At 42.6% G+C, this 23304-nt stretch overlaps 1 protein-coding gene across 2 annotated transcripts; it reads right to left on the bottom strand.

Annotated features, from left to right (window-relative positions):
* Positions 1-4273: 4273 nt before the first annotated feature.
* LOC112247528 (RING finger protein 11) lies at positions 4274-23146 on the bottom strand. Of its 2 annotated transcripts, XM_024416361.2 has the most exons (4): positions 22616-22744; positions 16339-16480; positions 5981-6144; positions 4274-5549 (listed from the first exon to the last, which is right to left on the bottom strand). In XM_024416361.2, exons 1-4 carry the CDS (start codon positions 22705-22707, stop codon positions 5378-5380), a joined length of 570 nt encoding a protein of 189 aa, XP_024272129.2. In that variant the 5' UTR covers positions 22708-22744; the 3' UTR covers positions 4274-5377. The 2 variants fall into 2 exon arrangements, with proteins under 2 accessions (XP_024272129.2, XP_024272190.1); XM_024416422.2 differs by lacking the exon at positions 16339-16480 and having other exon boundaries at positions 4275-5549; positions 22616-23146.
* Between the last annotated feature and the right edge of the window lie 158 nt (positions 23147-23304).

Here is a 23304-nt window from a genome sequence, read left to right on the forward strand (position 1 = left end):
CTGGTCTCAGTACACCCAGCGGAGTAGGGTACTAAAAACGACTTCGGCAAGAATAGAGAATCCAGAGAGCCTTTGACCTCTGTGTCATGCCCAACTGTTGGAACATGACCTCTATCTACACTGGGACTTGAACTGGTTAGCTTTATCATAGATATTTCTTTCTGCAGTGTATTCTGATTAGGGAGAGTGACATGAGAGCATTCATGAAAGGCAGCTTCCTTCCACAGGTCTTCAGCGTGGCATGTGCGCTGCAGGGCAGATCAGGTTGTGTAGACCAAATTGGAGTATGGTTTTTCTACTTGAATACTACTCTAGGATTATTACTTGGCTGTCTATGTGCAAAAGCGAGATACATTTCTGGGTTATATGCTGCAGTGAATAAATAGGTCAATGTCTTATGTGTAAAGCAATTGTGAATGTTGTTTTTCTATTCTGCAGATTGATTCTTATACTCTGTTGGATATACAATGTGTTCTGACCATGGAGGCAAGTTTATTATTAATATGACTTCCCTCTACTGGACATACTTTCAATTACAAGTTCAAAATGTGCAACTGTTGGATGGTTAATTCCACAAATGCAAGGAGAACATTTGTATAAACAACACAAATTGCTTGTGTCTCGAGTGTTTGCAAACCAAAATCAAAAGACCAATTAGTGGAAGAAATATCAGAATTGGCCTGCCGGTAGCCTTAAGACACCATTAAATAAATCACATATGCAAACATGTTCCATAGCATAGTTTCTATTTATTATTTGCCTGTAGTACATATCATATGCATACTGTACAAAGACAATTCTTACAGGAACCCATACAAACACACATACCATACATATATCTGCCCAGTCTTGCAGTGCATTCATGTAATTTATGCTGTTGGGGGCAGTGGATAATTTGAAGTACACTATCACATTGTTGCGTCATCTCTAGCATCCTCAAAACTCATGGGCAGCAACCAGGCCCTTCCTAGGCTATGTCTGGGCTCCATTTTCAGGCATCTCATCTTTTTCAGCTAGTGTTGGTCCCATGCCAGCCTGGGAGCCAGTCAATAACTCTCTCATAAGATCTAAGGTAATGGAGCTACACATACCCCCACAACCATTATGATCACTCAAGGCATGTTTTCATCTGTATCATTATATCGCCTTACGTGCAAAGGGTATACCTTACGAATGTGACTAACACTTTTTAATGCCAATGAGAGCTGGCAGGGGTGAGTTTAATGAGGGGATTTGATTATCTGGCCTAGGTTATCCCAGTGAGAGGAGTTTGCACCGGCTGAAAAGTGATTGCATTTGTTTTGGAACCGGGCTACATCCTGGGGCGAGCCAAGTGACCCCTTTCAAAGCCAACGGCGAAGTCGGCTCAAAACAAAAGCGCCGTAGCCTAGGCTAGATTAAGCACGTGGCGCAATGAGTAGGACTCTTGTCTATTCACATGCAAAAGTGATTGCTGTTGATAAAAATGCTTTATCTGCCTTCCCAATGAAGGCAGATAAGACGTTATATATTTTATGGAAAAGAGATGTACGTTTCTGGACGGTGCCCCATGGTGCCTTGTTGACATCATGACCGAACAGCGCAGATTACTGTTCAATTTGAGAAGGGAGATCCTCCCTCACCGCTTTCACCCGTTCTTGTCACAGGCCATAGACCGGTGCTCCGCAGCTTAGGTTAATAGAACTCCCTTATTGTCTGGGATGAGGGGAAAACAGTGATAACAAGTTACTACTTCCTCTGTTCAAAATACTTTTTCAAAATACTACCTGTGATTAAGAAGATAGTGGAAATGGGCATATTTTGCCCCCAACTATGAGAAAATATAAAGTTTTAAGAGGTTTCAATTTAAAAGACAACTGCACTTCCTGATTTGGCCTCGTTTGAGATTTGGTTCATTAGGAAATGCTAGCGACCACGAGTGAACTCAAACGCGAGTTAGTTTCGGGTTCGGTTTGATATGGGTATCTCGTGTGTGTTCGCAGGTAGGAAGAGTTAGCCAAATCATTTAGCTTCAGCCGGCTGGTGTGTGACTGGCAAAGTTGGTTTGACTTTGGATAGCCTATCTCGGTGGACAGTTAGGGACTGTCGATCAATAACACAATGTAAATGGAACAATATTTTCATGTTGCACATCTTTTAGTTGTCTCAAACTCTTTCAATATTTATGTACATTTCTAAAATGTATAGCTGATTTTAAAATGCCCACACCAGTAGAAATCCACTTTTTAAAGCCAGAGCTTATGTTGCACAACAATTTGCACAACAAATTATGTTGCACAACAATTTAAGCCATTAAGTAATTGTTTTAGTCAAAGTACAATATATTTGGGCTTGAAGTGACAAATCCAAACTGCCCACTATGTGCAAATCTGTGAATGCAGTGTCTTTCCCTCTGATATGACATTCAAATAGAACCCAGTGCTGAAATAATTTGTATGTTACAACCCACCAGTATGGCATTGTTTATTAATCCGAAACAGCTGCAAAGTTATTTCTCTTCGCAACTGAGATGAGCCAAAGAGCCTGAGACATGGAGCAAATTAAAATAGTGGGTGCAAATGTATATTTTGCGCCTCCCCTTTTTTGACCAGGAAATTATCATAATCCATTGGATAATGTCAATTTTCACTTATTTTTTTAGACTGTCTGTCTTAAAAAATATATATATATCTGACCATTTTCTATATGGTATAAAAGCATTTTGAAAACCCGCTGCCCCAGTCTCCCCAAGATGAATGGCTTCACTACTATAATTACATGTAATTTGAGGCGTGCATGATCATAGTCATTGTAGTCTATCATTTCACTTCCACTGTGAGAACCATGAGCACGGGCTGACTTGGCTTTGCTGTATTGCAGCTGAAGAATTCCAGCAATCTTCCTACCAAAGGTTGCACCGTGTCCATTACAATGTAAAAAAAACGCATATCATATTTCAATAGTTATCCTTATTACCAGAGCTTCATCTTACTCTTTCTAAATATTTCGATCCCAAATTCGAGGCCACAATTGATGGGAAATGCCCAAACAGAGATAACAATAGATGGCAAAGTCAAAGATAGGCCAGTGGTTTCCATCTGAGGCTTTTGTTTTCCCTAAAACAATGCCAGTGACAAATTCAGCTCTAGAACCAGCCATACAGCCAAGCTGGCTTTTGAATACCATGTAGTAAAACAAAAACAGCAACACATAACATTAGCTAGCTAGATAAGGTTTGCAAGATAGCTAGCTAGCTAGATAAGGTTAGCATGCTAGCTACCGACACTGTCAGTGCCTCATTTTTTGACGTTTATCAACTCTGTGGAAATTCCCAGACCCAATTTGTGAATAGGTATAAATAGCTTTCGTCATTCTTCTTAGGCGGAACCTAAATGTGCATTTCCTTTCTAGGACAGGAAACTATGTCAAAATAGTGGCGGCAACTTCCTCTTGCATGTAGCTGCACTCAGAAATGATGATTACTTTGGTGTGGCCAGCTGTGGAAAGGCTTAAAAATAAACCCAACCCATGGAAAAAGGTTACGATACCCTCCAATCTATGACATACCATTTTTTCCTATCATCTCAAAAATCTCAGTTTTTGGACGAGACCGACTTTATGACCAGAATTATCCTATTTACACTTTGTAGTCAATTTTGACACTATAATAAATGTGTCTAACTCATATCACATAGGCCATTTTCAAAACAAGAAGTTGCTTTTTCGGGGTATTCTTTAACAAAGTACATCTTAAATACTTTCTGATTAAATCTTAATGATCACTTCACGAGAGCTACCTGCCCCCATTTTGGAAAAACTTACACTATTTTTCCCCAATATACATTCAATTACATTTTTGCCAGTCAAAATACAGCAACATAATTATGACCAAAACCATACCCAATATTTGAACTTTTTGCTACAGCCAACTGTGCTGATTGAACAATTGTTATGATAATACAAGGGATATTTTCTATTTTTAATTATGAAAACATTATTTAAAAGTAGGATAAAAAAAATGCACGTGCTCAGATGACTACCTACAAAAATCTAAGAAGCTGGGGTGGTTAGCACCCTCACATCCAAACCCCTTGCACAGCATTGGGATGGCTCATATGCTGAACAAAGAAATAAACTCTAGGGCAGTGTGGCCACCAACCTTTTCTGAGTCAAGATCACAGAGTCAAAATGCAAGCCAAGATCTACCGGTTTTTTTTTACATTACTTAAAAAACCTAAAGCAACATTAACCAATTAAAAAACAGTTCTGTAGCAATGAGGTTTGTGCAGTAGGCTATAGGCCCAATATATTACCACTGCATATTGGCTATGCTTAAATTGCCAATGTTGTTCTTCTCAGACCATTTAGAAATAATATATTTTTTAAACATGTTGGTATATGATCGCAGTGGTAATAGATCATTTGTTGTATTACTTGTGAGGCACAGCTTTTTTTTCTTTATTGAATTTTTTATTGGACTGATGGACTGCATCTGATGGTCAGTCTGAGGGAAAAAGACAGAGCATTATGATTGATAACACCTTTTGACCAAACCCTAACAGGCCTAATCCTTTGTAATAATCGAGTGCAGACCTCAAACCTCTTCATCCAAAAGAAACACTTTTTTACTGATCCATCATTAGTCTAAGAAACTCACCAATTAAGGATAAAATGTCAACTTCAGGAAAACAGACCTTACCATTGGGCTGAAACAATTACAATGGCTTGAAAAAAAATAATTTCATGTTGCAGATACTAAATAATGGGGAAAATCTGAAATAATTTTCAAACATCTGTAAGCATATGCTGAACTCTTCCACTGAGACGAGAATAGAAGTGCAAGTTCTTCTGACTTGTGTACATGTGCATTAATCGTTTGCTTATCTGTGTTAGTAAATGTAATCCACTGAGCCCTTAAGACGACTTCTGGAACAGATGTTGAGTTGAAAACAACGAGGAGAGAAAATATTTGCAGATATCAGTATTTCTAGAGAGAGTTGAGCTGTTGCTTTCCTTCCCCTCCCTTCTAGGGCATTTACTACAACAGGGTGGTAGTGAGAGAGAGGGGAATTCTGGGTGTGGATGGATGGTGACACGAGACGGTCTTATCTTGATCACCAGAATCCAACGTCCTTCCCCAGTCGGGGCTTTCCTGTCCAGCAGACCTGGCCAGCTCAGAGCAAAGGACCCCTCTCCATCCATGGCCTCCATCAACCCTCTACAGCACCCTTCATCACCACCACACAGCCCTCACCTGCCCCCAGAGACCCTGGTTCTCCAGGCTGTTGGAAGTGCTGTCTGCTGGTTGTGGGGGTGCTGGAGATGGAAGCATGGGTGGAGTAAGGGAGTGAGTCAGAACAGCGAGCAGGGGTGGTGGTGAGGGGGGTGGTGTTGTGTCTCAGTTGGTCTCGTAGGAGGAGAGCAGCGCAGCATCCACTGGCTCCATGCAGGAGGGGCAGGTGAAGGAGCGCATCAGCCAGTCATCTATACAGTCCATGTGGTAGATGTGCATGCATGGCAGGAATCGAATGGGATCCCCATACACAAAGTCCGTCATGCAAATCACACACCTGCACAGAAAGGGAGACAACAGAATGTGTATCATGTGGGATTGAGAAATAAATAATATATTATGCAGTATTTGTATTTATTTAGTACAAATTGACATTCGGCACCAGTAAGTGATATGAATGTGCATACAGATTACACAGATGCCAATTGTCATACAGTATGAGGCACATTCATCCAACATGATAACACTTTTGTCTTTGGGTGGGTGTTAAGAGGTGCGGTTTGGCGGGTTATTTTTCAGGGGACGCATGACTCGACCTTCGCCTCTCCCGAGCCGGTTGGGGAGTTGCAGAGATGAGACAAGATCGTAATTGGATCGCAACTGGATATGACGAAATTGTGGAAAAAATGGGAGGGGGGGTAAAAAAAAAGTGTCTTAATTCTTGGAGATGTGTTGTTGTGTTTGAGTGCTGGTGCCGGTGGTTCTTACTCTCTAATTTTCTTTTCGGAGCCGTCCCTGCCAGCATCGTACACTCCCTTGGGGAGGTGGTGGATGAGGCCAATGCGCTGAGCAATGCGGACCTGCTCCTCCTCAGTCAGCTGGCTGGCCATGCGGGCCTGACTGGGCGTGGGGTGGTACACTGGCAGCTCCTGCTGCATGGCCACAAAGACACACAGAAACATGCACTTAGAAACAGAGAGAGACACAACTCAGACCTCATACATAACTCGTGGAATAGACGGTGTTTTCCAACCACAACATCCAAGTAATATGTAGAAGGCATTAGAGCTTACGTGGTGAACGACAAAACAGTTGTGTGGAAATTCCCAGACGTAGGCCTGAGAATAGACCTTGGTAATTACTGAAAACCCAGACATTGAAGAGAAAAAAAAACACACAAAAAAACAACAGTTATCACCATCAATGGGTTTACTGGAACAGCAGCAGCTTGTTTATTGGAAATATAAATTACAATGCCATTACACTGTTTTGCATTCAAACAACCAAGTTAAAAGTGATATGAATGAAGTCAGAGTATCACTGTAATATAACTAGAACAAGTATATCAGAGGTTTGAATTGACAGATCCAGTAGGTGGCAATCTTTCCCAAGTCAGAGCAATTTCACAAAAAGGGAACATGGGTGTTTTAAGTTCAAATTGCTGTAATTGAGAAAATGCAACAGACAAAGCATTCTATTGAAATCAGTTACCATTGAAAGGAGTGATTGGCAGCAGGTAAGCTATTAGAGCATGCAGACTGAATGTCGTAAGCCCATGTGAGGGTTACAATCACTAGAAGCAGAGTAAAGCACACTTGCATACATTCCCGCAGTCAAAGATAGTCCCATATCCAACACTGATACAATTTAGATGACAGAATGCAGTCAAATAGCTGGCTGTGTCAGACCCACAAAGCCTGCATGATTCATACAGAAGAGAAAATTCAGACCGCATTTTCATTCTCATTTCTCACCTCTGTTCTGTTCCACCTTTGTGTTGTGGTTGGCGGATGGTTGAGAAACTCAAATGTTTTTTCACATGGAGTCTAAAATATGTTAGAGACAACGCTCAACACCACAATCATAATGAGGAGACCTCAAGAGAAAGCTGATGGATAGAAATGTCCAGACATTTTTCACTGGTTGCGCATTATGTGCTGGATATTAAAAAGTTGTCATGTCATTCTCCACTGAGCTACGAGTGTTTACATTTAAATGATCCATTTGACATTGCAGAATATTTTGTAAAAGGGATACTGGATCATTTTGGCAATCAAGCCCTTTTTATGCTTACCAGCAAGCATGCTAGTGTTGCTGTAGACTTCCAGTCATTGTGCTAAAGCTAGTTAGCAACAGCTCCAGAAACATCCTTCAACCTTCTTTCAAAACAACATGCAGAGACATAATCATGGTGCTCATCATAATGGTACTCATCAGTTCATCAGGATCTGAGTAAGTAGAAAAAAAGGGCTTAAGGTTCATTACCCTATTTAGATAATAAAATCCTGACAGAAACTTGGTGTACTTTTCCCTAAATCAACCATAACTTCACCAGTTATCATCCTACATACCATCTAATATTACAAACACAGTGCTTACACTGGTTATGAAATCTCCTTTTCCGCTTAGCTATTAGAAATACGGACTGCTCTTTTTATTTGGACACACTGTGTTACAGCAGAACTTTTCATAGAGGCATGGCGAGCATGTCAAAGACCTCAATTTCATGCATTTGCAGATAAGCATAGACAGTAAATTAATCTCTGCAGTCAGACCTAAATGTTCTTCAAAGTGACAATATCTCCTCTGATAATCAGCATAGTTTAGGCCTAATAAGCAAAAAAATAAAATAAAACTATTCCCAATAGTATTGGGAGAGATTATATTAATTTCCAAATACCATTCCATTTAGTTTGTTCCGCTAATTGAAAATAAGTGGGGCATTTAAGAATGACGTAATAGGAATCAAGGTTTCTATGGTGTCCATTTGTCAGGAGTTCACAAAAACCCATCAAAGCTATAGGCCTAGCAAATGTATGATCTGGGAATCTTCTCAATGTGAGTGGCTATAATGTACATGATATGTGGTATGTCTCTGTGGTGTGTCTGCATGAAGAGAGAGAGTACATGGTCTGTAGAGTCCTGTGCTTCCCAATCCGTCCTCTCCGGGGTTATTTCTGTCAGTCTGGCTGTGAGACAGGAGTTCAGACCAAATCACGGTCTCAGTCAGGTCAGATGTTTAGCTCACACAACTGCCTGCCACACCTATTTACAGGAAGCTACAAGTAGGTTACAGACTAACTCAAAACCAACACTGAGCCTCAAATAATACAAGTGAGGCAATGAAGTAGTGAGGACATGCATAGTACTGTATGTAACCAAAGATGGGAGGGAGTCTCGACTCTTTGTGGGCTTATTGCAAAACCTAGATGACAAAAATAAATAAGCACCTTTCTTTGGCAAAAAATGAGTGCAGGGTGAAAGCTGTACTTAAAACAACAAAACAGGTTCAGCCCTCAGAATGCAACCCTCTTAGAATCTGCTTAAGCCCTTTCATCAGGTGGCCTCAGTGCCGAGACCGCTGAAAATACATGTCAGAACACGCCTGCCATCTCCACTCTGCCTCAGACACACCGAGATGACATCACAGCAGACCAATGGGCTTCAGGGACTAGTGCCGTCTCATGGATACCTTCCTCACAGTAGTCATCCGAGCTCACCTCAAATTGGATCACAGTCAGTAAAATGAAAGAGTCTCTGGGTGTAAAATAAGTTATTTTTCTTTGTACACACATTTACTAAATGTCAGAAACATATCAAGTATGCAAATGTGAATGGTTCAACTAAATCTTTGTTTTAATAAACACAAAAGGCAAAAAAATGTATATCTTACATTATTTGCACTGGGCACTGAAGTGTAAAGCAAAAGTGAAACATGAGTGATTAAGGGTCCTGTGGGATTTCAGTCACAGTCCCTCATTCCCTTATACAGTCACTCTGTACTTTAAAAAAAAGCTGAGTCAGCATTTAACAAACAAAATGACCAGGACATCAGAATTTTCAGCCCTGAATGCTCTAGTCCCTCTCCACTTGTGTGAGACAAAAACAGGCAGACCGAATAAATAAAAAAGTGTCAGAATACCTTTTTCAGAAGACTAGGGAAAGGCAGTGGGAGTTGTGTGATTGGCTGGGGGTGTTGCGGTGGACCCAGGGGTAACAGTGCATAGCTGTCAGCTGTCTCTTTGTCCTGGGGCATCCCTGTTGTCCAGTTTCACTCGAAAAGTCACTAGAATGGACACCCTTCAATTACCTAATCAGAAAGCTTGCCAGTATTATCCGATTTAGTGCCTCAAGACTAAAATGAGACAGAGTGATCATGGCACTTGGCGATATTAAAAACCAGGGCAGTAATCAAATTGTTACGGCGTCTCAAGATGGAATAACAGTAAAACAAATATCACATTTTTCAATTTAAGGTCTTTTAAGAGAGTAAGCGAGAAGTTCGACTTGCCTCATACGGGCCAGATTTCTGTATTTTGAAAATTACATCTTGAAAACTTGATTACTGACATGCAAAACATTTAGGGACTATATCAACAATGGACAAATACCAAAATATCGTTTTTGGGTGGTGTTTTCCTTTAAGGGTAATAATGGGTGAGCTGAAGATAAGTGTCAGCATGAGGAAAAGAGGAACAGCAGATAGACAGGGCGCTCATAGAGAGAGAGAGAGAAAAAGAGAGCTGAGCCACAGAGCAGCTCTATGTGCACTGCCAAGCCCCGGGCAGCCAGGCACTCAGCAGACAATACCGGCTGCCAGCCTTCCCCCACAAACTCACTGGAGATAAAGCGATAGAGAAAGCGAGATAGGAGAAAAACAAAACCAAGCCCTACCATCCTCTCCAACCCCTCAGCTCAGACAAACCAGCATACAGATGCGTTCTCTCAGTCTGCAGTCTGAATTCCAGGCCTGTGCCCATAAAATCCACACAGACCAGTAACCACGGGGACCCTGCCACTCCCACAGTGGATTCCTCCAGGGAATCAACAATGGCAGGCTCTACTGGCTGCACCGTTGAACCTTGTCTGAGAGGCTGGCACTGAAGCACAGCCCGGGAGATGCACAGCAACAGTGACACACACACACGCTTCATGCGCCACAGATAAAATGCTGGAGCGCAGCCATCCAAGCCTCTTTTGATAAAGAGAAAGCCTAATTACACAGATTGTTCTTCAGACAGTTTTCAAACAGCAATGCCATCAGTGATGCAAAGATGCTGCTTTCACAACAAACAAATCTTCAGGAGGTTCCTGAGGATGAACTTAAAAACACTAAATGTACTCTACACCCTCGTAGCGTATGGGGACACAACGGGACAAAAACATCACTGGATGTTATGTTACATTTTCTCATAGGAAAACCTGTAACTGTCAGATGAGTCATGTCATATTATTGGATCATTAGCACTTACAGAATCTGGGGATATGAAGGGGGAAACGGTGGGTTCTCGGTAAACAAGCGTACAAGTGTAGATGTAACAGCCAATCAAAGCCTGTCATTACTAAATGTGTAATGTGATAGGCATTAACAAAATACTTATTTTTTATAATACATAAAGAAAGGTAATCCGTCATCTTCCTCAAACCTTTCTGAGAGGGAGGGTACCTGATTTCATTGGTCCTCAACTCGTGGCTGAGACACTTCATTGTGGATAAATAGAGTTAGCCTGCTACGGAGCAGGTTAGTTCTGAAGGATTCATTGCTATAGAAATGTACCTGGCTAAAAGGTGAGCCAACTTTGTGGCACTGGTTATCCTGAGTTGACCAAAGTAACCTTGCTAACTCCTCAAACCTGATTCGTATTATAGGGCTCTGGGGATATCTCAAACAGGAACAGTAAACACAATCCAAAAATCAAATCAAATCAAATTTTATTTGTCACATACACATGGTTAGCAGATGTTAATGCGAGTGTAGCGAAATGCTTGTGCTTCTAGTTCCGACAATGCAGTAATAACGAGCAAGTAATCTAACTAACAATTCCAAAAAAACTACTGTCTTATACACAGTGTAAGGGGATAAAGAATATGTACATAAGGATATATGAATGAGTGATGGTACAGAGCAGCATAGGCAAGATACAGTAGATGATATCGAGTACAGTATATACATATGAGATAAGTATGTAAACCAAGTGGCATAGTTAAAGTGGCTAGTGATACATGTATTACATAAGGATGCAGTCGATGATATAGAGTACAGTATCAACGTATGCATATGAGAAGAACAATGTAGGGTAAGTAACATTATATAAGGTAGCATTGTTTAAAGTGGCTAGTGATATATTTACATCATTTCCCATCAATTCCCATGATTAAAGTGGCTGGAGTAGAGTCAGTGTCATTGACAGTGTGTTGGCAGTAGCCACTCAATGTTAGTGGTGGCTGTTTAACAGTCTGATGGCCTTGAGATAGAAGCTGTTTTTCAGTCTCTCGGTCCCAGCTTTGATGCACCTGTACTGACCTCGCCTTCTGGATGACAGCGGGGTGAACAGGCAGTGGCTCGGGTGGTTGATGTCCTTGATGATCTTTATGGCCTTCCTGTAGCATCGGGTGGTGTAGGTGTCCTGGAGGGCAGGTAGTTTTGCCCCCGGTGATGCGTTGTGCAGACCTCACTACCCTCTGGAGAGCCTTACGGTTGAGGGCGGTGCAGTTGCCATACCAGGCGGTGATACAGCCCGCCAGGATGCTCTCGATTGTGCATCTGTAGAAGTTTGTGAGTGCTTTTGGTGACAAGCCGAATTTCTTCAGCCTCCTGAGGTTGAAGAGGCGCTGCTGCGCCTTCCTCACGATGCTGTCTGTGTGAGTGGACCAATTCAGTTTGTCTGTGATGTGTATGCCGAGGAACTTAAAACTTGCTACCCTCTCCACTACTGTTCCATCGATGTGGATGGGGGGTGTTCCCTCTGCTGTTTCCTGAAGTCCACAATCATCTCCTTAGTTTTGTTGACGTTGAGTGTGAGGTTATTTTCCTGACACCACACTCCGAGGGCCCTCACCTCCTCCCTGTAGGCCGTCTCGTCGTTGTTGGTAATCAAGCCTACCACTGTTGTGTCGTCCGCAAACTTGATGATTGAGTTGGAGGCGTGCGTGGCCACGCAGTCGTGGGTGAACAGGGAGTACAGGAGAGGGCTCAGAACGCACCCTTGTGGGGCCCCAGTGTTGAGGATCAGCGGGGAGGAGATGTTGTTGCCTACCCTCACCACCTGGGGGCGGCCCGTCAGGAAGTCCAGTACCCAGTTGCACAGGGCGGGGTCGAGACCCAGGGTCTCGAGCTTGATGACGAGCTTGGAGGGTACTATGGTGTTGAATGCCGAGCTGTAGTCGATGAACAGCATTCTCACATAGGTATTCCTCTTGTCCAGATGGGTTAGGGCAGTGTGCAGTGTGGTTGAGATTGCATCGTCTGTGGACCTATTTGGGCGGTAAGCAAATTGGAGTGGGTCAAGGGTGTCAGGTAGGGTGGAGGTGATATGGTCCTTGACTAGTCTCTCAAAGCACTTCATGATGACGGATGTGAGTGCTACGGGCGGTAGTCATTTAGCTCAGTTACCTTAGCTTTCTTGGGAACAGGAACAATGGTGGCCCTCTTGAAGCATGTGGGAACAGCAGACTGGTATAGGGATTGATTGAATATGTCCGTAAACACACCGGCCAGCTGGTCTGCGCATGCTCTGAGGGCGCGGCTGGGGATGCCGTCTGGGCCTGCAGCCTTGCGAGGGTTAACACGTTTAAATGTCTTACTCACTTCGGCTGCAGTGAAGGAGAGACCGCATGTTTCTGTTGCAGGCCGTGTCAGTGGCACTGTATTGTCCTCAAAGCGGGCAAAAAGTTATTTAGTCTGCCTGGGAGCAAGACATCCTGGTCCGTGACTGGTTTCTTCCTGTAGTCCGTGATTGACTGTAGACCCTGCCACATGCCTCTTGTGTCTGAGCCGTTGAATTGAGATTCTACTTTGTCTCTGTACTGGCGCTTAGCTTGTTTGATAGCCTTGCGGAGGGAATAGCTGCACTGTTTGTATTCAGTCATGTTACCAGACACCTTGCCCTGATTAAAAGCAGTGGTTCGTGCCTTCAGTTTCACACGAATGCTGCCATCAATCCACGGTTTCTGGTTAGGGAATGTTTTAATCGTTGCTATGGGAACGACATCTTCAACGCACGTTCTAATGAACTCGCACACCGAATCAGCGTATTCGTCAATGTTGTTGTCTGACGCAATACGAAACATCTCCCAGTCCACGTGATGGAAGCAGTCTTGGAGTGTGGAGTCAGCTTGGTCGGACCAGTGTTGGACAGACCTCAGCGTGGGAGCTTCTTGTTTTAGTTTCTGTCTGTAGGCAGGGATCAACAAAATGGAGTCGTGGTCAGCTTTTCCGAAAGGGGGGCGGGGCAGGGCCTTATATGCGTCGCGGAAGTTAGAGTAACAATGATCCAGGGTCTTTCCACCCCTGGTTGCGCAATCGATATGCTGATAAAATTTAGGGAGTCTTGTTTTCAGATTAGCCTTGTTAAAATCCCCAGCTACAATGAATGCAGCCTCCGGATAAATCGTTTCCAGTTTGCAGAGAGTTAAATAAAGTTTGTTCAGAGCCATCGATGTGTCTGCTCGGGGGGGGATATATACGGCTGTGATTATAATCGAAGAGAATTCTCTTGGTAGATAATGCGGTCTACATTTGATTGTGAGGAATTCTAAATCAGGTGAACAGAAGGATTTGAGTTCCTGTATGTTTCTTTCATCACACCATGTCACGTTAGTCATAAGGCATACGCCCCCACCCGTCTTCTTACCAGAAAGATGTTTGTTTCTGTCTGCGCGATGCGTGGAGAAACCCGCTGGCTGCACCGCTTCGGATTGCGTCTCTCCAGTTAGCCATGTTTCCGTGAAGCAGAGAACGTTACAGTCTCTGATGTCCCTCTAGAATGCTACCCTTGCTCGGATTTCATCAACCTTGTTGTCAAGAGACTGGACATTGGCAAGAAGAATGCTAGGGAGTGGTGCACGATGTGCCCGTCTCCGGAGTCTGACCAGAAGACCGCTTCGTTTCCCTCTTTTTCTGAGTCGTTTTTTTTTTTTTTTTTTTTTTGGTCGCTGCATGTGATCCACTCGGTTACACTGGTTGTAAGGCAGAACACAGGATCCGCATCGCGAAAAACATATTCTTGGTCGTACTGATGGTGAGTTGACGCTGGTCTTATATTCAGTAGTTCTTCTCGGCTGTATGTAATGAAACCTAAGATGACCTGGGGTACTAGTGTAAGAAATAACACGTAAAAAAACAAAAAACTGCATAGTTTCCTAGGAACGCGAAGCGAGGCGGCCATCTCTGTCGGCGCCGGAAGTGTTACCACTGGCTGGCCCCATGTTGGTCGAGCCTGGCCTTGCTGACAACATCTTGTTTGTGGGCAATTCCACGTTTATGGAATTATGCTGAGACTTCGATTTTTCACTTTAAAATGTATGCCAAACAAAAAATATTGATTTCAAAGTTTACCCAACCACACATCTCTATGACTACTTTGAAAAATGTACACAGTAAAAAAGAACATCACAGTTAAATATATTGTTTACGCCACTATGACTCTCATATTTTTAGGGAACATGTCCCACATTGTGTTCATACTTGGAGAATGATAAGAACATTTTGCCTTTACAGTATCATTTGAGGGTTGTTTCTCTTGAAGCATGAATCATATAATTTAGTATTTCCACTGGTAGAACACTTTTCCCAGTTACCAGAGCCTGGGATAAACATTTCATCATAAAAATACACAAATGGATACTTTATTGCAAATCAGCAACGTTACAGACAGGACAAGTGTGGTACAACATGAAAACGAGTACAGTAACTCTGATATTGAACATCTATGAACACTTGTAAGCATATAGGAAGATTGCTTTTCTTTTTTCATATCCTATCCTCAACCATTTCCATGGAAGCACAGCCAGGTCAGGTGAGGCTAGACAACTGGTTCATTGTGAGATTGGGAGACCAAGGATCTGCCAGCGAGCCATCTAACAAATAAAATCAAATTTCATTTGTCACATGCGCCGAATACAACAGGTGTAGTAGACCTTACCGTGAAATGCTTTAGTTACATGCTCTTAACCAACAACGCAGTTCAAGAAATAGAGTTAAGAAAATATTTACTAAATAAACTAAAGTAAAACAATTCTAATAACGAAGCTACAGGGGGTACCTGTACAGAGTCAATGTGCGGAGGTACAGGCCAGTCGAGGTAATTTGTACATGTAGGTAGGGGTAAAGTGACTGCATAGACAACAGCAGCAGTGTAAAAACAAAGGGGGGGGGGTCAATGTAAATAGTCCGGGTGGCCATTTGATAAATTGTTTAGCAGTCTTATGGCTTGTGGGTAAAAGCTGTTAAGGAGCCTTTTGGTGCTAGACTTAGCGCTCCGGTACCGCTTGCCGTGCAGTAGCAGAGAGAACAGTATGACTATGACAATTTTTTGGGCCTTCCTCTGACACCGCCTAGTATATAGGTCCTGGACATCGCGCATCAGCTGTTATTGACAAATAGACACCCCCCTCGTTTTATATTATATGTGTCGTCGTTCAGTGACTACTCAATGAAAATATTACCGTTTTTAGGATAGTCTTAATCGTAGATCGTGCAATCATTGGGGAAAAAACTTGACGTAGTACGGATGGTAGTGGAGGTTTACTCACTCGCCTACCAATTCTCACAAGGCACCCCGACCTCCGCCCCCTTTTTCTCTGTCTTTTCTTCACGCAAATGACGGGAATATGGGCCTGGTCTCGAGAAAGCAGTATATCCTGCGCGTCGGACTCGTTAAAGAAACATCTTTGTCCAGCTCCAGTTCGAGGCGAATAGTCGCTGTTCTGATGTCCAGAAGCTCTGTTCGGTCAAAAGTGATGGTAGCAGCAGCATTATGAACAACATAAGTTACAAACAATGCAAAAAAAATTATAATAATAAATACAATTTTAGCAGAGTTGGTTAGGAGCCCGTAAAACAGCAGCCATCCCCTCCGGCGCCACAACAGAGCAGTGCAGTACAACTACACATCTGGGGAATTCACTGGTAAGGAATTATGACCTTGGGTATGCATTTTAAATCATGAATTGTACATTTTCTTTTCACCCTTGTAACATGTGTGAAGGTGAGCACCTTACATTGTGAAGTCAGTATCTATCCCGCTCAAAGCTTTGTTTTGTTATTTTCATTCCTTTCTTTTCTATTCCCTCTTCCCTAACTCTCACACCTTTCTCTCCCTCATGCAGCAGGTCTGACAGCTCACCAAAGCAAACGTCCTCTTCACAGTCCGAACTGAGTTCGCCGGCTCAAAGCAAACTCTGAGAAGACTTCCAATCACCAGAGAAGTGTCTGTGATACATGTTCTCTCCTCCTTTTTCCTGCGTTCCCTCCAGGCCTCATGACACCTTTGAGGGGAGATTTAGTGTTAGTTCTCAGTCCAGGGCAGCACACGCTGCTGGTGAGTCTTAGATCATTCTCTTGCCTCCAGCCCTGGCAAACACAGGCAGGGACAGGCAGGCAGCCTTACAATGTCTGCAAGATGTTCGAGCCAATGAGGTCTGACCATAAAACACTGACAACAGGATAATGGCCTTTGTGCTAGACTGAATATGATTAATAAAACAGGGCCTCTGCTCTGTCATTGGGTGAGGGAAAAAGCCCCACGGATTAGTCATGCCAGGGAACCTGATGACTGTAGCTACAGTGACGGGACCTGCTTTTCACTCTGGCCCAATCCTATCACCCTCTCCACTGGCCGAGTCAGACAGCGACGAGTCAGCAAACTCGCCAGCTGCTTTCCAAATTACCACTCACTTTGCACACCCCTCCCTCCCTCCCTCCCACAACAGACCACAGAGTAACATAGCACATAGCAGGGGAGCCTTCCTCCTCAGCGCACGATGAAATGGAGGGTGATTACAGAACCACAATTTCTCAAAAAATATTTAATTTGAGTTAGTATTCAAGGTGGATGTGTCAGTCTTGTTTATAACAGTATTATTCACCACAAAGAAAATACAACTGTTTTTGGTGTTAACAGCCTCACTGCTGGGCTGAGAACTGTAGGAGTCAAATGGTATTTATTCCCTAAATAAGTCATTTCTGCCTGAGATTATTGTAGGCAAAAATGTTGTTACGGCTCATTTGTAACTTAGAGAAATTGTGCAGTAGTTTAATGAAAATAGCCAAGAGACGTGCAGCTCCAAGGCTGTCCAAACATACCAAGCATGGACAGGTCTCTGTTTAAGAAAAGAAAACACTATCGAAAATGCTTAAAATCAAATCTCATTGATCACATACACATGGCCAGCAGATGTTATTGCGAGTGTAACCAAATGCTTGTGCTTCTAGTTCTGACAGTGCAGCAATATCTAACAAGTAATATCTAACAATTCCACAACAAATACCTAATACACACAAATCTAAGTAAAGGAATGGAATAAGAATATAAATATATGGAGGAGCAATGACCGAGTGGCATAGGCTAAGATGCAATAGATAGTATAGAATACAGTATATACATATGAGATGAGTAATGCAAGATATGTAAATATTATTAAAGTGACTAGAGTTGCATTTATTAAAGTGGCCAATGATTTCAAGTCTGCATGTAGGCAGCAGCCTCGCTGTGCTAGTGATGTCTGTAACAGTCTGATGGCCTTTTGATAGAAGCTGTTTTTCATCTCTCGGTCCCAGATTTGATGCACCTGCACTGACCTCGCCTTCTGGATGGTAGCGGGGTGAACAGGCAGTGGCTTGGGTGGTTGTTGTCCTTGATTATCTTTTTGGCCTTACTGTGACATCGGGTGTTGTAGGTGTTACGGAGGGTAGGTAGTTCCCCAGGGTGATGCGTTTTGCAGACCGCACCACCCTCTGGAGAGCCCTGCGGTTGTGGGCGGTGCAGTTGCTGTACCAGGCGGTGATACAGCCCGACAGGATATTCTCAATTGTGCATCTGTAAAAGTTTGTGAATGTTTTTGGTGACACGCCAAATTTCTTCAGCCTCCTGGGGTTGAAGAGGCGCTGTTGCGCCTTCTTCACCACACTGTCTGTGTGGGTGGACCATTTCAGTTTGTCCGTGATGTGTACACCGAGGAACTTGAAGCTTTCCACCTTCACTGCTGTCCCGTTGATGTGGATAGGGGGGTGTTCCCTCTGCAGTTTCCTTTAGTCCACGATCATGTCTTTTGTTTTGTTGACATTGAGTGAGAGGTTACTTTCCTGACACCACAGTCCGAGTGCCCTCACCTCCTCCCTGTAGGCGGTCTCATCGTTGTTGGTAATGAAGCCTACTACTGTTGTGTCGTCTGCAAACTTGATGATTGAGTTGGAGGCGTGCTTGGCGACGCAGTCATGAATGAACAGGGAGTACAGGAGGGGGATGAGCACACACCCTTGTGGGGCCCCAGTGTTGAGGATCAGCGAAGTGGAGGTGTTGTTTCCTACCATCCCCACCTGGGGTTGGTCCCTCAGGAAGTCCAGGACCCAATAGGACAGGGCGGGGTTGAGATCCAAGGCCTCAAGCTTAATGATGAGCTTGGAGGGAACTATGGTGTTGAATGCTGAGCTATCATCAATGAACAGCATTCTTATATTAGGTATTATTTTTTATTTAACCTTTATTTAACTAAGCACGTCAGTTAAGAACAAATTCTTATTTACAACGTCGGCCTAGGAACAGTGGGTTAACTGCCTTGTTCAGGGGCAGAACAACAGATTTTTACCTTGTCAGCTCAGGGACTCGGTCTAGCAACCTTTCGGTTACTGGCCCAACGCTCTAACCACTAGGCTACCTGCCATATTCCTCTTGTCCAGATGGGATATGACAGTGCGCAGTGTGATGGCGATTGCATCGTCTGTGGACCTATTGGGGCTGTAAGCAAATTGAAGTGGGTCTAGGGTGACAGGTAGGTGATAGGTGATATGATCCTTGACTAGTCTCTCAAAGCACTTCATGATGACAGAAGCGAATGCTACGGGGCGTTAGTCATTTAGTACAGTTACCTTTGCATTCTTGGGTACAGGAACGATGGTGGCCATCTCGAAGCATGTGGGAACAGCAGACTGGGATAGGGAGAGATTGAATATGTCCGGCGAGCACCCAAGGCAAGTGTCTAGATTGGAAATGATGCATGCTCTAAAGAAGGTCTCTGGCCATCCTTTGTTCAAGCTGTGGTTCAAATAGGGCTGGATGATATATAGAAAATATTCAAATGTATGTTTTTGCGCGATATTACAAAAACCTGTATAGCAAGTATCTATTTATTTTTTTATGAGCGTTTATGTCCGCTTGTTCTTATGTCGTCTCTTCTCCTTTGCCCCTTCTGTGCTGTGTGCACCTTCCCATTTACACCAGAGATCAGTATATAATAACGAGACGCTCATGTCTACGCCCTAACAATGGGAGTTGTTGTCCCAACGGCGGGAACACAGGCAACAAGCTTAGGTCCAAAACAAGCTTAGGTCCACTGAAATGCATTGAGGTTATTTTGGACAGATTTTGGCGTGAGTGAAACCTCTCGCTTCGCCTATTCCTCTCTGGCTATGTGCACCTTCCCATTCTCACACACCCCTCAAGCCCCTCCCTCTGCCACTCACAACAACAAAGATGAGAGATCAATACTTCCTCTCCGACAAGCAGTTTCAACTCGCTATTTGCATTTGAGGTTTGGTCCAACAGAATCGGTCATATAAACACCAAAAGACATTGAGACATTATTTTACTGTAATAGAGAAGTTAAAATGAATAGTTAGAAAGGTTATGTTTCAACTCCTCAAATTGTACGCAGAGCAGACACTACTGAAAGGGGAGTATCAATGAACATTGAATCTCAAAAATTAATGTTCAGTTTGTCTCACGTGGTATTGAGGTACCATGTACCGCTAGCAGCATTTTCGACAAAGACTTATACTAGCTCTCTGGTCTTTTATGAATGTACAATAAGCATAAAACACTATGTAAGGAATTGGCAACTCATTCTCATTCTGAGAAATAAGGTAGATCACTTGATTTCATCATCTGAACAAAGTGGACAGGCTAGCATGCTGTTCAAACAGTTGGAGACGGACAGAAGGGTGTGTTCATAACAATTCAACTGTTCTACCTTGTTTGCTAGCAAATAGATCCAAGTTGGTTTAAACTTTAAATATAAAGATTAGCTGGCTACTCACTAGCACATAGGCCGGTGTGTGAGAGATTGTTTATGAGATCTGTGTTCATTTTCTATAATACCTGCTAGAAGAAGTTTGTCATTATTAGTGAATGTGCATTATGCATAGTTCTGATTAAATTTGTAACAAGAAGGCATTTTCATAAGAGTGATTATAGCAAAAAAAACACAGGTTAAACTATTTTTGATAAAATGATTAAATTATTAATGGATCTCAGTTGTGGAAGGCTTATATTTAGCCTAGGTATGAATTCACAAACCCTGAATTCATTCAATTATTGCTGACTGTTTGAAATGCAGTGTATTTGACCTTAATTTGTCAACCAAGCTTAATTCGAAAATATTTTATTTATTTTTTGATATTGTGAATCACCCATAATTTAAATAAATAATTGAGATATCGCCCAACTCTAGGTTCAAACAAGATCCTTAATTTTGAAGAATCCAACAAGTGCCTCAGCTATAGAACCAGGATATTGCACAACGCTGCCTGCCAATCTGTTACAGGAAAACAGCTCCAGACTGTTGAATTCCAACCCTTTTTCATTCATTCCTGATCCTGCACCCAAGGGACTCAAGTAAACACAGAAATCCTGAGAAAAAGAGAGTGGCTGCTGGTGGTTTCCATCAGAAAAAGACAGGATCTGGGGTTTGTGTAAATCTGCATTTCTGTGCTACGTAGTGTAATTTATTTTGCTTGTTTACTATAGTATTATTATAAAATCTAATCTGGACAGATGCCACTGGTTAAGAAGCTGTATTCCCTGGCTTTTAAGTTGTCTAATGGTTATTGTAGGTCTTTGCATTTTGGTGACATAAAGAAGTCATTTTTTATTAGGTTCTGTCCTCCCTTATAACGTTGACATAGGAAGTCAACTTTTGGGCTCAGACACACCAATAGCGTTTGCTGACCGAGAGTACTTAGCACCTCAATGTAATGTGCAAACAGTGTGTGCGCCGATTTTACATGTATAATCGTGTGAAAAATGTCAGATGTCTACAGCAGGTTGTCCCTAAAACACAGTGTGCTGAAAAATCGGCAGACGAATGCTAGCCCCACATTCGGTGCGATGTGTGAGAGCCGTTAGTTCTACCTGTTGGATGGTAAGTCGTTTGGAACGTCAATTTTTAAAGAACAAAGAGATATTCTAAATGTAGGATCGTGGAAAATTGAAACCGATAAATTACAAGGAAAATTACTTATTGAACAGGGTTGGGAATAGGTATGCATCATCATGCAATATGTGTATGATTTGACTTGATATTATCTTTTACCATATGGGTGTCGTACAGTCTTGTAATAGTCTGGTAAGGCAAGCCATGGCCCGTGTCAGCCACGGGGACATTGGAGAGCTTTACTGGAAGGGTTCAGACAGGCGGGCCTCCAGTTCTGTGCATAACCTGTTTATCTTCTCATTTGAGATGGGGGCATTAACCTGCTGACACTCATTCCTTACCAGCTAAAGTCTAACATAACAGGTCTGAATTACAGAAAAGGAATCAAGATTTGGGTATGGAAAATATTGTCACAAAGAAATGAGGGAGCACCAAGACTCTGCTGTTTTCTCATTGGCATAATAGTTTGATCTGTGTTCTCCAATGTAGGCTGTTGCCATTGCCTGTACCAGGAAGCTTACAGGTTCTGATGATCATTCTACTTTTGATTTCATCTTTCTTACATTGTGCCAAAAGCAAAGATGGGAGCTTCTGTAGTTTTTGGTCTAGGTCTATATCTGGTATATTATTACTCTCCCTTGAGCAACGACAAAATATATACAAAAAAAGCCTGCCTTTGTCTTCTCTCCCTCAACACAAACTGCATTCCAGCAGTATGAGCAGCTCCAGTCTCTTTTTGCTGTAGTGTATGAATACTATCCTGTTTTCATCAAATTCATTACTAGATAACTTTGCATTGCATGAGTCCCTTTGGGTCAGTACTATGGGATCACGATGACGCTCTCTAATGGAGGACGACATGGTCTGATAAAAATAAAGGCTACAGCAACAGTCAATTTATGACACTCTATCCCTGTAGAAATATAACAAGAACAATGATGACACTGCAAGAGGACAGCTAGTTGATGGCTGTGTGCAGCATTGATAAACAATGTAAAGCTGTATATACCTGCCATATCTCCCAAAGTCAGCTGATTATGACTGTTTGTTTACATGAACATCTGAAAAACATAACTGGCTGGCAAGCTATAGCATGCTATTTGTATTTACTTCGGTAGCCAGCTGCAAGCGCCACGTTCCTTTGCATGTCGAACCTTGAAAAAAATAGCTGCGCTAGCTAGCAAGCAAGCAAACCAGTACTGTATCTAACGTTACATTATTAGCTAACGTCGCTGGCTAATTCGGGTGACATACCTGGTATGGTGGCGGTGGTTCCTGGTCTGTATCTGCCCCGTCACCATAACTAGCTCTATCCGATTGTGATTCATGAAGCAAGGAAATGTCATCCGAGGTTGGAGATTTTAGACAATTTCCCATCTCCTCTTCAAACTCCTTATGTATTTGTCACTTTGCAACGTCTACAGGCCACTTTCCCTAACCTTTCATAAAAATAAGCACCGTATGCACTATGCAATCTTACTGACATTAACACATTGCAAATCATCTAACAAGCCACGAGAACTGTCCTTGTTCAACACAAACAAAACATGCGCACACAAAGAGCCAGGCTAGCTGATTTGATACCCTGGCGCGGACGACCATCTACATATGATTAAGATTGTTTGTTTACTTTACGCCTGCTAAGTTAGGCTATTCATTAGCTAGAACTCTCACAACGCCTATGCTCAAGTTGAACAAACTTAATCATTCATGTTCTACAATCATCATTTCCTTTTTAGATTTGAAGACCCTCTGAAAGGGGCTTCCAGCCCATAGAACATGAAACACCGCCCCTTGATTCATGAACCAATCAACTGCGATCTATATTAAGCAGGCTACTCCACCATCCCACCAATCAGATGGTTGTTAAAATAATATTACTGTGTGTTGTTAAAATTGGGTTGAATTACAATTTGACACGTATGTAGCTAATTACAGATAGT

Source organism: Oncorhynchus tshawytscha, linkage group LG01 (assembly GCF_018296145.1).
Source record: "Oncorhynchus tshawytscha isolate Ot180627B linkage group LG01, Otsh_v2.0, whole genome shotgun sequence".
Lineage (NCBI taxonomy): Eukaryota > Metazoa > Chordata > Actinopteri > Salmoniformes > Salmonidae > Oncorhynchus > Oncorhynchus tshawytscha.